This window comes from Pongo abelii, chromosome 5 (genome assembly GCF_028885655.2).
Source record: "Pongo abelii isolate AG06213 chromosome 5, NHGRI_mPonAbe1-v2.0_pri, whole genome shotgun sequence".
In the NCBI taxonomy this organism is placed as follows: Eukaryota; Metazoa; Chordata; class Mammalia; order Primates; family Hominidae; genus Pongo; species Pongo abelii.
This window is the reverse complement of record NC_071990.2, coordinates 42,419,563-42,433,773: the sequence shown is the minus strand read 5'-3', so window position 1 is coordinate 42,433,773 and position 14,211 is coordinate 42,419,563. Positions and strand designations below refer to the sequence as shown.

The following is a 14,211-nucleotide window of genomic DNA, read 5'->3' as shown; positions in this document are numbered from 1 at the left end:
AGGATCTGGCTCTGTCACCCAGGCTGGAGTGCAGTGGCACAATCTCGGCTCACTGCAACCTTCACCTCCCAGGCTCAAGCGATCCTCCCACGTCAGCCTCCTGAGTAACTGGGAGCACAGGTGCATACCACCATGCCCTGCTACTTTTTCTATTTTTTGTAGAGACAGGGTTTCACCATGTTGGGCAGGCTGGTCACAAATTTCTGAGCTCAAGTGATCCGCCTACCTCAGCACCCATCCCAAAGTGCTGGGATTATAGGGGTAAGCCACCACACCTGGCTTCCACTCCCGAATTTTCATTTACTCCCCACACCTCCCCCACACCCAGCTGAAGTGAAGACTCAAAGCCCAGAAGAAAGAGCATCTTTGAAAAAATGGTCACAACTGCTCCAGCCTGTGTGTTTCCCCGGGTTCCTGTAGCAACCAGGTAGCTGTAATTCAGGGACAGAGCCAAGAAAACCTGCCTTGGACAGGCAGATCTCTGAGTTGGGTATTCTTTTTTTTTTTTTTTGAGACAGAGTCTCGCTCTGTCGCCCAGGCTGGGGTTCAGTGGCGGGATCTCGGCTTACTGCAAGCTCTACCTCCTGGATTCACGTCATTCTCCTGCCTCAGCCTCCCGAGCAGCTGGGATCACAGGTGCCCGCCAGCAGGCCTGGCTAATTTTTTGTATTTTTAGTAGACATGGGGTTTCACCGTGCTAGTCAGGATGGTCTCAAACTCCTGACCTCATGATCTGCCCACCTCAGCCTCCCAAAGTGCTGGGATTACAGGCGTGAGCCACCGCGCCCGGCCTGAGTTGGGTATTCTTAAAGTTGAGATGTGCAAAGATGCGGATGGGGCCCACCTGTAACAGACTGCCCCACTTCCCAACTGGTATCAGGTGTCACTGCAGCATGAGGGATTTAGGTTAGACCAGGGATAGATTATTTGCGATGAGCGATAAGTCGCAGATCTGTGGGGAGCCATGGAGCACCACATGTCACCAAGGAGGGGAAGTATGAGGGACTTGCGCAGGCTCTTCTGAAAAAGTATGGATTTCTTCTCGAGAAATGAGGATTTTCTGCAGAACCACCCACCCTCTTTCACTTTTTGGCCGACACCAAACCTTCCCAGAGTGAATGCATGCACATGCATTCAGATTCAGATCTACACTGTCATCTAAATATTCCACCCTTTTTTTCTTTTTATTTATTTATTTGTTTGTTTTTTTGAGACAGAGTCTCACTCTGTTGTCCAGGCTGGAGTGCAGTGGTGTGATCTTGGCTCACCACAACCTCTGCCTCCCTGGTTCACGCAATTCTCCTGCCTCAGCCTCCCAGGTAGCTGGGATTACAGGAGCACACTATCATACCCAGCTAATTTTTGTATTTTTAGTAGAGATGGGGTTTCACCACGTTGGCCAGGCTGGTCTCGAACTCCTGACCTCAGGTGATCTGCCCACCTCAGCCTCCCAAAGTGCTGGGATTACAGGCATGAGCCACGGCTCCTGGCCCCCTTTTTTCTTTTTGAAGAGGGGTCTCACTATGTTGCCTGGGCTTGTCTTGAATCCCTCGGCTCAAGCGATCCTCCCACCTCAGCCTCCTGAGTATTGGGGATTACAGGCATTTACCACCACACCTGGCAAAACATCCCATCCTTATCTTGCTAGTAGGATTATAAATCTCTTGAAGGAGCTACGTTTGTTTGTTATCCCTTACTGGGATACTCCCTAAAAACAGATATGGTGATTCTTAATGTTTTAAATTTGGTAAAATTTAAATCCCAAGGGATACCCCAAATTTGCACCTAAGAATGCTCCTGTCCACATCACACAGCCCCCCACATGTGACACACACATCACAGAGAATACACCTCCAACCACCCCACATGCATCACTTTCTCTACATTTGGCCCCGAAGCACTCTTTTGTGTTCAAAGTCAAAGGTCACCTCTGTGATGCTGCCTCTGAGTCAGACGCCTATAGGTGTCTTCTACAGAAATCTGTTCGTAACTTCTCTTAGCATATTTTATTATAATGATGTTTGTCTGTGTGTCTCACCATTAGCCTATGAGTTCCTTGAGGATGAAAACCGTCTTCTTTGTACATCTAACATCTAGCATTAGTACATAGTAGGCGCTCAGTAAATGCTTGTTGAAGGGAGGCGTCAATCAATGAAATGAAAAGCGCACAAGTAGGCTCCAGGGTCCCCCAGGGCAGAATGGATGTGTGATTGCAGCACTGGGATTGAAGCTGCAGCCACCGGATCTGCAGGATTCCATAAGAGGCCTGGGAAAGCTCAGCTCTGCCTCAGAGTCCACGTCCAGAAGAGCATGGACTGGAGAAGCTCAGTGGGGAAAGCTGGGAAAAGCTGGGAGAGGAGCCAGAAGGGCTGGGGGTCACCCGACAGCAGAGGGATGTTGAACAGTGCCCCCCAGCAAGGAGTGCTGCAGCCAGCTGTCACTCAGAGGGGCCAGGAACCATCCTTCACTGTTCCTGGCTCTGGACTCCCCCTTCTGCTTCTCTGCTGCCACCATGGACCCCAAAGAGGCGAGCTAAGCCTCTGAGTTCATTAGATTCTATCTAGGGTTAAGACAAGAACACCACCAACAGGCACCACCATACCACTCCACCCGCTAGTGCAGAAGCAGCCGGGCGGTGCGCTCAGCCGGCTGCCTCAGCGGCCTGGTCAGCCCCCTCCTCGTCTTGCTCGCCATTCTGGAGCCTGCGCACGATGCGGGTAAGGTCCAGGCTTCGTGTCAGTGTGTCCAGGAGCATCTGGTCCTTCTGGACGCCCTCTATAAACTCTTCCAGGGAGAGTTCCCCTGGGATAGAGAAAAAGGGAATCAGGGGGAGGAGGGTGTTCATTTCTGCAGTCCAGAGCACAGAACCGGGTTCTTGCCAGGGGCAGGGACAGAGCCCCCGTGAGGAGAATTGACCTGCGGGTGCAGCAGGCAGATGAACCCAGAGCCCAGATTCTGGTCCAGGAGCCCCTAAAAGCCAACTTTATGGCTGGGACAGAGGCAGGTGGAGGAGGTGACCAGCACAGGCGCCTTTGGGCCTCCTCCTCCCCTCCTCCCCTCCTCCCCCTCTCCCCTAGTGACCTTCCACCCCTGGTGACCCCACATCCATGGTGACCCCTCCCCTGGGGAGCCCCTCCTCGGACCCCTCACCATCCCCGTTGACGTCAATCTTGGAGAACACAGTATCGGTGAACTCCTCTGCAGTCATGGTGGTATCGCTGCAGGGGTTAATGGCGCGAATGGCCTGGGAGGGATTAGAATGGGCAGAAGTGAGAGGGGCCCATCCTTGTTCTATCTCAGGGGTGGGAGTGGGGACGGTCAGAGCTTGTCTGGCTCCCAAGAGCAGTGAGGAGTAGAGTGCAGGGTACCCGGGGGCCTAGGCAGAGCTGGGACTCAAGAGTCAAACTTCTATCGTCTTTCGGTATTGATGAGGAAACTGAGGCTCAGGAAGGGAAGGAACGTGGCCTGGGTCACGCAGCTGGTGAGGGCCACAGCTGCACCAGGATCCTCAGTCCCACAACCTGTCTCAATCCGAGATTGCTGTTCTAACCCTGGGCTCTCAGCTCCGGTCCCACCCCAGACCACTGCCCACAGCCCTGGCCGGGCCCTCTGCACCTGGATGATGGTGAGCAGCTCGTCGCGGTCAATGCAGCCGTTGCCGTCTACATCGTAGAGCTTGAAGTACCAGCGGAGCTTCTGTTCCACCTTCCCCTTGAGGACCAGGCTGAGCGCCGCCACGTACTCCATGAAATCAATGTAGCCGTCCTGGGCGATGGGCATGGCCGCCGTGAGCCCACCCGGGCCCCGCCCACTCCAGCCTTGGGCCCCGCCCATCATAACCCAAGGCTCCGCCCATCTCGGCAAGCCCCAGGAGATGCTGAGGGGAGACCCGGACCCTCGGATATGCGGCCAGGGAGGCCAGTCCTGTCTCCGCCGTGAACTGTCTTCCTAGACGCCCTGTATAGCCCACCCTGCCTACCCCAGAGGCTGCCAATCAAATCTAATAAGCCAGCACCCACTGGGGTGTGAATGGCTGGCGCTGTCTGTTCACAGGCATCTGGGTTTTAGCGAACGCTGCCTGCTTCCCTGTGATTGTCAAGCATGAGCCTTTCCAGTTAGGGGAAATGGGAGACGTGTGCGTAGGTGGGAGGAGGAAGAACTGCACCCCCAGGGGTGGGAGCGTGGTTTGGGTGAGCTTTTGGGAGTTTCTCACCCTGCTGCCTGAGGGGCTTAGGCCCCCGGAAGACCTTAAACACTCTGAACCCCACAGTGGGCTCATTCAGTCCCAACCCACCTCCCAGGCCTGTCATCAGTACAGAACCCAGAGAGGCCCCTAGACAGCACAGCTTGAATAAGCAAGAAAACTGCTAAAGAGGTTTCCTCTGGGGGAGGGGACAACGAGTGAGGATACTTTTGCTCTTCATTTTTTATCTTTCTGTATTGCTGGAAATTTCTACAATGAGCTGGATTGCTTTTGCAGGTTTTGTTTTTTTTTTTTTTTTAATCTCTGTAAAGGGGCAATGGAAAAGGTGTGGATTTTTGTGCCAGAAAGACCTAAATCACCTTGGATAAGTCACATGACCTTGAGTCTCCGTATTCCCAGCTATAAAATGGAATGACAGTGTGCACTTTTCAAGATTGTGGTATGCATTAGATTCGATGAAAATATATAGCAATACTAACTTTTCTTAGTGCTCTCCATGGACTTCCTAGGCTGAATGCTTTATTCATTTTACTCATTTAATCTCACGGCCACCCCCAAGAGGTGAATATTTTTGTCTCTAGTTTGAATGAGAAAGCCAAAGTTGAGAGAGATTAGGCCAAACAGCTAGTGAGTGACAAAGCCTCACCTAGAAAACTGGGTCTCCTAAATCATCCTATATCAGTACTCAAATGCAGATGGAGATTTACATTGATTTGTGTGCACCTGTGTGATTGTCAGACAAACCCAAGCCCAGACAAACATTTGAAGTAAGCAAAGCAAATGGCCTGTCCCCCAGGTTTCACTCCCCATTCACACTCTGTACTCCCCAGCCCTGCACATCTGGTGCAATACCCAAAGATACAACAATTTTTTTAGTGCAAGGGCTGGCAAACTTTTTCTGTAAAGAGCCAAAGAGTAAATATGCAGCTTTGCAGCCAAACACCCTCTGTCATTTTACGTGAAAGCAGCCATAGACAATTCTCTACGTAAATAAATAGATGTGGTGAGTTCTAATAAAACTTCATTTACAAAAACAGGCCTGTGTGCTGTCATTTGCCTATCCCTGTTTTATTTAACTCCTCTCTGTATCAAAACTTCTGGACAGGTGCAGTGGCTCACACCTGTAATCCCAGCACTTTTGGAGGCCGAGGCAGTTGGATCACCTGAGGTCAGGAGTTTGAGACCAGCCTGGCCAATGTGGTGAAAACCTGTCTCTACTAAAAATACAAAAATTAGCCAGGCGTGGTGGTGGGTGCCTGTAATCCCAGCTACTCAGGAGGCTGAGGCAGGAGAATCGCTTGAACCCAGGAGGTGGAGGTTGCAGTGAGCCGAGATCGTGCCATTGCCCTCCAGCCTGGGTGACAAGAGCAAAACTCCATCTCAAACAAAACAAAACAAAACAAAACAAAACAACAACAACAAAACTTCCCAATCCTGTGTTCCATCTCCTAGCCAATCTGCTAAACTGCTCCATGCTGATGACAATGGGTAAAGACAGTATTATGCAAAGTGTGATTGTGTACCATGTGTGTAGATGAGGCAGGTTGGGTGTTACAAAGTCACTCTTCATTTCAGTATTTGCAGAGTTAAATTGATGTGTATTATAAAATAACTAGCCATTAAACTCATGATTTCTCATATATTCATTCACTCATACAATGAATATTATTAAGCACCTGCCACAATCCAGGCACTCTCCTAGGAACCAGGGATTCAACTGTGAACAAGACAAAAATCCCTGCCCACATGGAGCTCACATTCCAGCAGGGGGAGACAGGTGATAAACGTAATGGTGAAATGTTATTTAAATCTGGTATTGGAAGACGACAGGTGCTTGGGTGGAAAGGTGGGGCTAGGAAATGCATAGGTGGGAACCAGTCCCAGTTTTAAACAGAGTTTAAACCAGAAGATCAGGGCAGGGGTTAGTGGGGAGACTTCTAAGCAGAGACTTGCAGCAGAGGAAGGTGTAAGCCGAGCAGAATTCTTGGGGCAGACAGGGTCCCAGGCAGCACAAAAGCCCTAAGGTGGGGGTGTGTGTGGCATACGGGAGGAGGCCAGACTGCCTAGAAACAAGAGGTTGATTTACTTTCAGTGGAAAGACAAGGGTCAGGTTTGGGACAGTACAGGTGGTGCTCGCATGTGACACACATTAAGACATGGTTGGCTCAGCATGGTGGCTCACGCCTGTAATCCCAGCACTCTGTGAGGCCGAGGTGGGCGGATCACCTGAGGTCAAGAGTTTGAGACCGGCCTGGCCAACATAGTGAAACCCCATCTCTACTAAAAATACAAAAATTAGCCAGGCATGGTTGTGGGCGCTTGTAATCCCAGCTACTTGAGAGGCTGAGTGAGGAAGAAGAATCGCTTGAGCCCAGGAGGTGGAGGTTGTAGTGAGCTGAGATTGCACCACTGCACTCCAGTCTGGGCAGCAGAGCGAGACTCCATCTCAAAAAAAAAAAAAAAAAAAAAAAAAAAAAAAAAAAAGACATGGTTAAGCAAATACAGGGTCGATGTGCCCCAGGGTTGCCCTCCCCGACCCCCCACCGGTGTCATATGTGTGACTCTAAGGGTCCTTCTGCAGACATGTCTTAACCCAAAGGGTTTTCTTAGCAGGTGAGAAGATGAGATATGTCGGTGTTTGGGGGTAAGGTGTGAGGCTCAACCATCCATTCGTCCTTCCCCTCCTGTTCAGGAGTTATTCCTTCTTCGGGAGCATTTTGAGTGTTGAACGTGATGACGCCATCCCTCCCAGTCTCCGTACACAGGCTCTGGACTCTGCTCACCTGCTCCCACTTTGGGAAAGCCCTTGGGCTCCCTCATACCACACTTGAGGTTGGGACTCAAAGCCCATAATCTACTTTGGTCCCTTATCCTCAAATATTAGTGAGTTTTAAATAGCCACTGAGCCCCAGCTTTCCCAAGAAGCCCCACCCATGATGGTGCCTAGACCTGGGCAGCAAGGGAAAGAACCTCTCCCGGGTCTGCGGAGGACACGCGGCAGCGCCTCATTGCGTCCTCACTTTTCAAGTGAGGGGCCACAGGGTGGGGAGCCACTTTTGCAGATTTGAATTCTTCCACAACTATGTCTTGACCAAATAGTTCCAAATGAATGGAAGATTTACTATGAAAACCAACAAACATCTTAACTAATGCTCCCGACATCCACGGCATCATGAATATACTGGGACTGAGAGGGGAAATGATGGGCTCAAGGTCACCCAGCTGATGAAAGCTAGGGACCCAAACTCACGGTCCCAAACTCGCATCTCAGTGACCCCTCTAGCTTATCAATTAGGAAGTCCTTACCTAATGCGTCCAGGTGGCTACTGGGGAGACACAATTTGACCACTGTGTGGACCTTCAGGCTCACTTGAGAAAAGGTGATCTGAGGTTACTGGGTATTTTGAAGTTGGGAGCATTCTGGATTCTCCAGGGACCAGGCATCCCTGTCTGTCTCCAGTCCTCATGTCCACAGAACATTATAAGTGGCCTGCCCATGCCAGACAGCGAGGCTGGAGAATCATCATCTTGCTCCCTGCTCTCTGCCCCTCCACCCACATCCTTGGGAGCTTCAAAGGGTGTTTGCAAAAGCACCACGTATAGGACCAGCACGTCGCAGGTGTTTAATGACCATCTTGGAAGTGTTTACACTGGTTTTGGAGTAAACCAAGATATGCCTGTGGCAGAGGCAGAGGAAGCCACTGGATTCAGCCTCAGATTACACTAATGTATGGGCCTCTCTGTCTTGCCCTAGTAAGTGAGGGCAGGGACAATGTCTGGTACATTTCTAACCCCCCAGTGCCTGATTCACAGTTGGTGCTCATTAAAGCACAAACATTAGATCCGTTGAAACCTTAGTGTCAAAAGCCCACCTCTCAAATAAACAAATGACTGTATAAATGAAGTTGCTCCCCAGCGGACACTTCTATGCTCCTCTCTGCTCTTCCTCACCCCCAGCTGGTCAGGCTTCCAGAGGGGTCCCTCCAGCTCTTCCCCCCTCCCTTCCACTGGGCCCCTGCTCACCTTGTTGAAGTCAAAAGTCTCAAACATCTGCTCCACGTACTGGCTGGCCGACGGGCTCAGGTTCTTGAGGCCGAAGAACTGGCGGAACTCATAGAGGGTGAGTTGGCCAGAGGGGCACTCAGTCATGAACTTCTTGTACCACTGGTGGCACTCAGTGCTGCTCAGTTCCTCCACTGACTTTCCCTCCATCACGTTGCCCATTGCTCAGGACTTCAGGGGGCTGACGCCTGAGATGGACAGGTCCTGTTCGCTGCTCCTCGCCCAAAGGTGTCTTGGCTGACAATGGGGCCGTCCTCTCTCACAGGCCTGAGTCCTTCAGGCCTGAGCAAAGAAGGGCCTGATGGATCAGATGGTACCAGGAAATGTGGAGAGGAAGAGAACAGAAGGAAGAAGATGATGGCCCACACTCAAACTCACAGATGCCAGAGAACTGGTGTTAAGAGTCTCCACTAAATCCTTGCAGCCCCAGTGGAGACTGTACCCTGGAGAAGAGAGATGAAAATAGAACAAGGCTTAGAGAAGCAGAGTCCTTAGGATTACAGCCTTGAGCTGTAGGTGAGAGGATTTTTTAACCCAGTTTGCAATCGTCTAATCCCTTCTTACCACCACGGAGTGGGTGTCAGCCAGAAGCCGCTCTGATCCTATGACCTTTGAGACCTTCTTCTCCTGGTTTGAGTGGATTCACAATGGTTTTGGATTCTGCCCTCAATCATGGAATTGAGGTATATATGAGATAGAGCTGGCTTCTTGTCCAGAGATGGCCAACTGTGGGCTCTTGACAGGGCTGCTGTGTACAGTTATTCAGGCTGTGCACTGCACTTGGCCATCACAACTGAGGGGGTCCAATCATACCATGGATGTGCTAACATATGAGGGCACCTGCGTGGATGCAGAGTCTGTGGGCTTCCAAGATAAGCCTTGAACAGCCAGAGAGAACCCCCTCCTACATTAGCCTGCACCAGTACACAGAGACGTGCACACACATACACACACTCGTACACACTGGTCCTGTTCTGGCCACACTCTCATGTTCCTGAAAGTTGCATCTCTCCCATCTTGAGAGCCCTGAATTCATCCTTCCATCTGATTCTGAGCCTCACATCATCACCATCACCTACTAGGGGCAGAGGGCGGGGGACATGGAGTGTGCGCCTGGTGCCCGGGGGTATGTGTGAGTGTGAGAGTGCAGGCACACAGGTGCACGAGTGAGCTGCTACCTGCTGGTCCCAGAAAGCTCCCAGGCCAAGCCTGGGGGCCTGTCTATGCAGCAACAGCTTTCTCTGATGCCTGGTGGGATGCGTATTCCCTGGCCACACACTTAAAAGCTGGCTCATTTATGGAACCAGCATTTGGGTGCAGGCACACTTAACCCGGATGCTGCCAGGAAAGCTTAAAGCCAGCACTTGCCCTGCTCTGTCTTTTTCTCGTTTGCCTTCCTCCTTTACACATGGGCCACACCCAGGTCTCCTAACTCATCTACAGGGAACCACTGCCCATATTTCTGCTTTCCCTGCTTGGATGCTTGGTCAAGTTGTGCACTGATACATGATTTATATGATTTATATAAATAATATATAATTACATGTAAATCGATTTATATAAATATACAGTTTATACAATATATAACATATATCAAATATATGTGCATACATATCTCAGAATGGGCTAGGTTATGCTACAGTAACAAACCACTCTAAAATCTCAGTGGCTGAAAACAACACAAGCTTGTTTCTTGCTTACATTACTGGCTGGGTGATCTTGAGCAAGTAACTTAACCTCTCTGGGCCTCAGTTTCCTCATTCTTAAAATAGGAATAATGGTGCTCATCTCATAGGGCTGTTAAGGGGAGTAAGTGGGGCTGGGCACGGTGGCTCACGCCTGTAATCCCAACATTTTGGGAGACCGAGGCAGGTGGACCACTTGAGGCCACGAGTTTGAGACCAGCCTGGCCAACATGGTGAAACCTCGTCTCTACTAAAAATACATAAATTAGCCAGGCGTGATGGTGCACACTCCTGTAATCCCAGCTACTTCAGAGGCTGAGGCAGGAGAATCGCTTGAACCCAGGAGGCGGAGGTTGTAGTGACCCAAGATCGCACCACTGCACTCCAGCCTAGGTGACAAAACGAGACCCTATCTCAAAAAAAAAAAAAAAAAGTATGTGAGTTAATATAAGAAAAGCATTTAGAACGAGGTCTGACCCAGAGTAAGTGCCCCATAAATCTTGGCTATGATGTTATGATTTTGTATCTATTACAGCAGCATGTCTGGTGTGCTGTTCACTACAATCTATGTGCGCTTATACTGCATCTTGGACACAGCAGCATCCCTAGGTTAGAGTCAATCGTGCTCTTGTCTCTTTAGCCCCATTCACTCTGGGCCCTGGATGGCTAGAAGGGCTATGTGTATGAACAGACATCCAACCTGCCTCACACAGACCACCTACCAGCTGTAGTCAGGCCCTAGGGAAGGTGGAGACCTTTGTTAAGCCTTATCAGATCCAGGCTCACGCCTGTAATCCCAGCACTTTGGGAGGCTGAGGCGGGTGGATCACAAGGTCAGGAGTTCGAGATCAGCCTGGCCAACATGGTGAAACCCCATCTCTACTGAAAATACAAAAATTAGCCGGGCGTGGTGGTGGGCCCCTGTAATTCTGGCTACTTGGGAGGCTGAGGCAGGAGAATCACTTGAACCTGGGAGGCGGAGGTTGCAGTGAGCCGAGACTACGCCATTGCACTCCAGCCTGGGCGACAGAGAGAGACTCCATCTCAAAAAAAAAAAAAAATTATTCATAATGAACATATGTTGCTCACAAAATCAGAGAGGATATTTATTTTTGAAAAAGAGACCAACTGGGACTGTTGTACCTCTACTCCACATGAATTGATTGACGAAGGGTACACGGGGGTGGGGAGCTGGGTTCTCCCTGCTTCAGTCAGCTTCTCTACAACAAGTTAAGGGACGGGGAGAGAAGGACTCCTTCTGTGAACTTGCTTGGGGCCCAGCTGGAAAATGTGTCCTTGCTGAGGCCTCTCAGGCCCAAGATTGGGAAATGAAGAGGTTGGGGACAAGGCAGCAGCTCATCTTTCCCTTTCTATTTAAATCCCTCTCACTCTTCATGTGTGAGTGTAAATGCTACCTCCTCTGTGAAGCCTTCCCAAATCTCTCTCAAATATCTTCCTCCCGCAGCATACTGACATTTTGCTTATGTGTTGTGACAGTTAATTTTAGGACTGGATGAAGGGATACCCAGCAAGCTGGTAAAGCTTTATTTCTGGGTGTTTCTGTGAGGGTGCTTGCCGAAGAGAGTGGCATTTGAATTCATGGACTAAGTAAGGAGAATCTGCCTTCAGCCTATGTGGGTGGGCACCATCCAATTGGCTTAGGCCTGGATAGAAGAAAAAGGCAGGGGAAAGGTGAATTCTCTCTCTCTCTCTCTCTCTCTCTCTCTGTCTGTCTCTCTCTCTCTCTCTCCTGGAGCTGGGACACCCTTCTTCTCCTGCCCTTGGACTCCAGGACTTGCACCAGTAGCAACCCCTCCCCGTTCTCACATTCTCAGTCCTTCAGCTTCAGACCCAGAGTTATACCATCAGTTTCCTTGGCTCTGAACCCTTTGGGCTTGAACTGAGCCACGCTACTGGCTTCCCTGGTTCTCCATCTTCCAGACGGCATGTTGTGGGACTTCTCAGCCTCCATAAACGTGTGAGCCAATCCCCCTAATAAATCCTCTCTCACACCTCTATATATATCCTATTGGCTCTGTCTCTCTGAAGAACTCTGGCTAATGTGTGTGTTATATTAGTTTCCTATGTTGCATAACAAATAACCACAAAGTCAGCAGTTTTAAAACTACACACATTTATTATTATTATTATTATTTTATTTATTTATTTTTTTTTTGAGATGGAGTTTCACTCTTGTTGCCCAGGCTAGAGTACAATGACACGATCTCGGCTCAGGGCAACCTCCTACCTCCCAGGTTCAAGCGATTCTCCCGCCTCACACTCCCGAGTAGCTAGGATTACAGGCATGCGCCACCATGCCCGGGTAATTTTGTATTTTTAGTAGAGACGGGGTTTCTCCATGTTGTTCAGGCTGGTCTCAAACTCCCGACCTCAGGTGATCCACCCGCCTCAGCCTCCCAAAGTGCTGCGATTACAGGCATGAGCCACCGTGCATGGCCACACATTTATTATCTGACAGTTTCTATGGGCCAGGAGTCCAGGCACAGCTTAGCTGGTCCTCTGCCTAGGGTCTCACAAGGCTCCTCTCAAGGTGTCACCTGGGCTGTATTTTCATCTGGAGGCTCAGCTGGGGAAGAATCCACTTCCAACTTATTCAGGTTGTTGGCAGAACTCATTTTGTTGTGGCTATGTGACAAGGGAGCTAGCTTTTCACTTGACATTGCCTGGGGGCCACACTCAGGTCCTAGAGGCTGCCCTCCGTTCCTTGTTACACCAACTTCCTCACCACGCTGCTTATTTCATCAGTTCAGCAAGAAGAGTCTCTCTGCAATCTGTTAAAGTCTATATAACCTAACATAATCCATAGTGTGACATCCCATCACCTTTGCCATATTCTGTGGGTTAGAATCAAGTCACAGGCCTCACCCACACTCAAAGGGAGAGGATTTTACAAAGGCAGGAACAACAGGAGGTAGAAATCACTGGGGTCACCTTAGGGTCTATTATGACATTCACTCTTCTTTTTTTTTTGAGATGGCGTCTCCCTCTGTTGCCCAGGCTGGAGTGCAGTGGCACAATCTCGGCTCACTGCAAGCTCCGTCTCCTGGGTTCACGCCATTCTCCTGCCTCAGCCTCCCGAGTAGCTGGGACTACAGGCGCCCACCACCATGCCCAACTCATTTTTTTGTATTTTTAGTAGAGACGGGGTTTCACTGTGTTAGCCAGGATGGTCTCTATCTTCTGACCTCGTGATCCGCCCGCCTCTGCCTCCCAAAGTGCTGGGATTACAGGCATGAGCCACTGCGCCCGGCCGACATTCACTCTTCTACAATAACACGGACATAACATTCATTTCTTTTGCGGAAGTATTATATAGGCAACTCTTTCTTGCCAGCCTGCTCTAAGGAACCCAGCAAGCTCACAGAGGGTGGAGACCATTGTGTTATTTGTGTCTCGCCTGCCCCCAGCCCCTGGCACCACACATTCCACATTGTCATGCGCTAGTTATTCTGTTTGCCCCGCCCCCACTCATACTCCACCTTTCTCCTCCAGCTCTGAGCCCCAAGAGACTGACCCCACAGACTGCATCACCCAGACTCTGCTGCCCTCTGGTTTCAGGCTGGGTTCATCTGCTGAGAAGCTGGAGGAAGACTGGAGGGTGGAGAGGGAGAGGGGCAGGGACATTTGTTGTCCTCACTCCTCCCTGCCAGCTCAGGGTTGGAGCAGTGGTTATTTCCTTCCACCTTCAACCACTGCTCCTGCCATAGCTCTCTGGGCTCCTGTAATCACGGCTCCCTTTCTTTGCCCCACCAGGCATGATAAGGGCTTCCCTGTCACTACTGTCTGGGTACATCACCATTCCCTTAACTATGCTCACCTCCCTGTTAATAGTCCCCACATCAACTCTCCTAAATTACCTTTTTGAGAGTAACATTTGACTGACAGGCTTGAGCCCAGTAAAATATTGAGTGCATGCATGCACGCACATATGATTAAAGAAAGAATTCTTGGGGCCGGGCGCGGTGGCTCACACTTGTAATCTCAGCACTTTGGGAGGCCAAGGAGGGTGGATCACCTGAGGTCGGGAGTTCAAGACAAGCCTGGTCAACTTGATGAAACCCCGTCTCTACTAAATATACAAAAATTAGCCGGGTGTGGTGGCGGGTGCCTGTAATCCCAGCTACTCCAGAGGCTGAGGCAGGAGAATTGTTTGAACCCAGGAGGCAGAGGCTGCAGTGAGCCGAGATCGCGCCATTGTGCTCCAGCCTGGGCAACAAGAGCGAAACTTCATCAAAGAAA

General features: G+C 50.3%; 1 protein-coding gene across 1 annotated transcript; it reads right to left on the bottom strand.

Moving 5' to 3' along the window:
* Positions 1-1,972: 1,972 nt before the first annotated feature.
* Positions 1,973-8,706, bottom strand: GUCA1A (guanylate cyclase activator 1A). The gene is made up of 4 exons (XM_002816891.6): positions 8,228-8,706; positions 3,616-3,765; positions 3,151-3,244; positions 1,973-2,802 (listed from the first exon to the last, which is right to left on the bottom strand). Exons 1-4 carry the CDS (start codon positions 8,426-8,428, stop codon positions 2,642-2,644), a joined length of 606 nt encoding a protein of 201 aa, XP_002816937.1. The 5' UTR covers positions 8,429-8,706; the 3' UTR covers positions 1,973-2,641.
* Between the last annotated feature and the right edge of the window lie 5,505 nt (positions 8,707-14,211).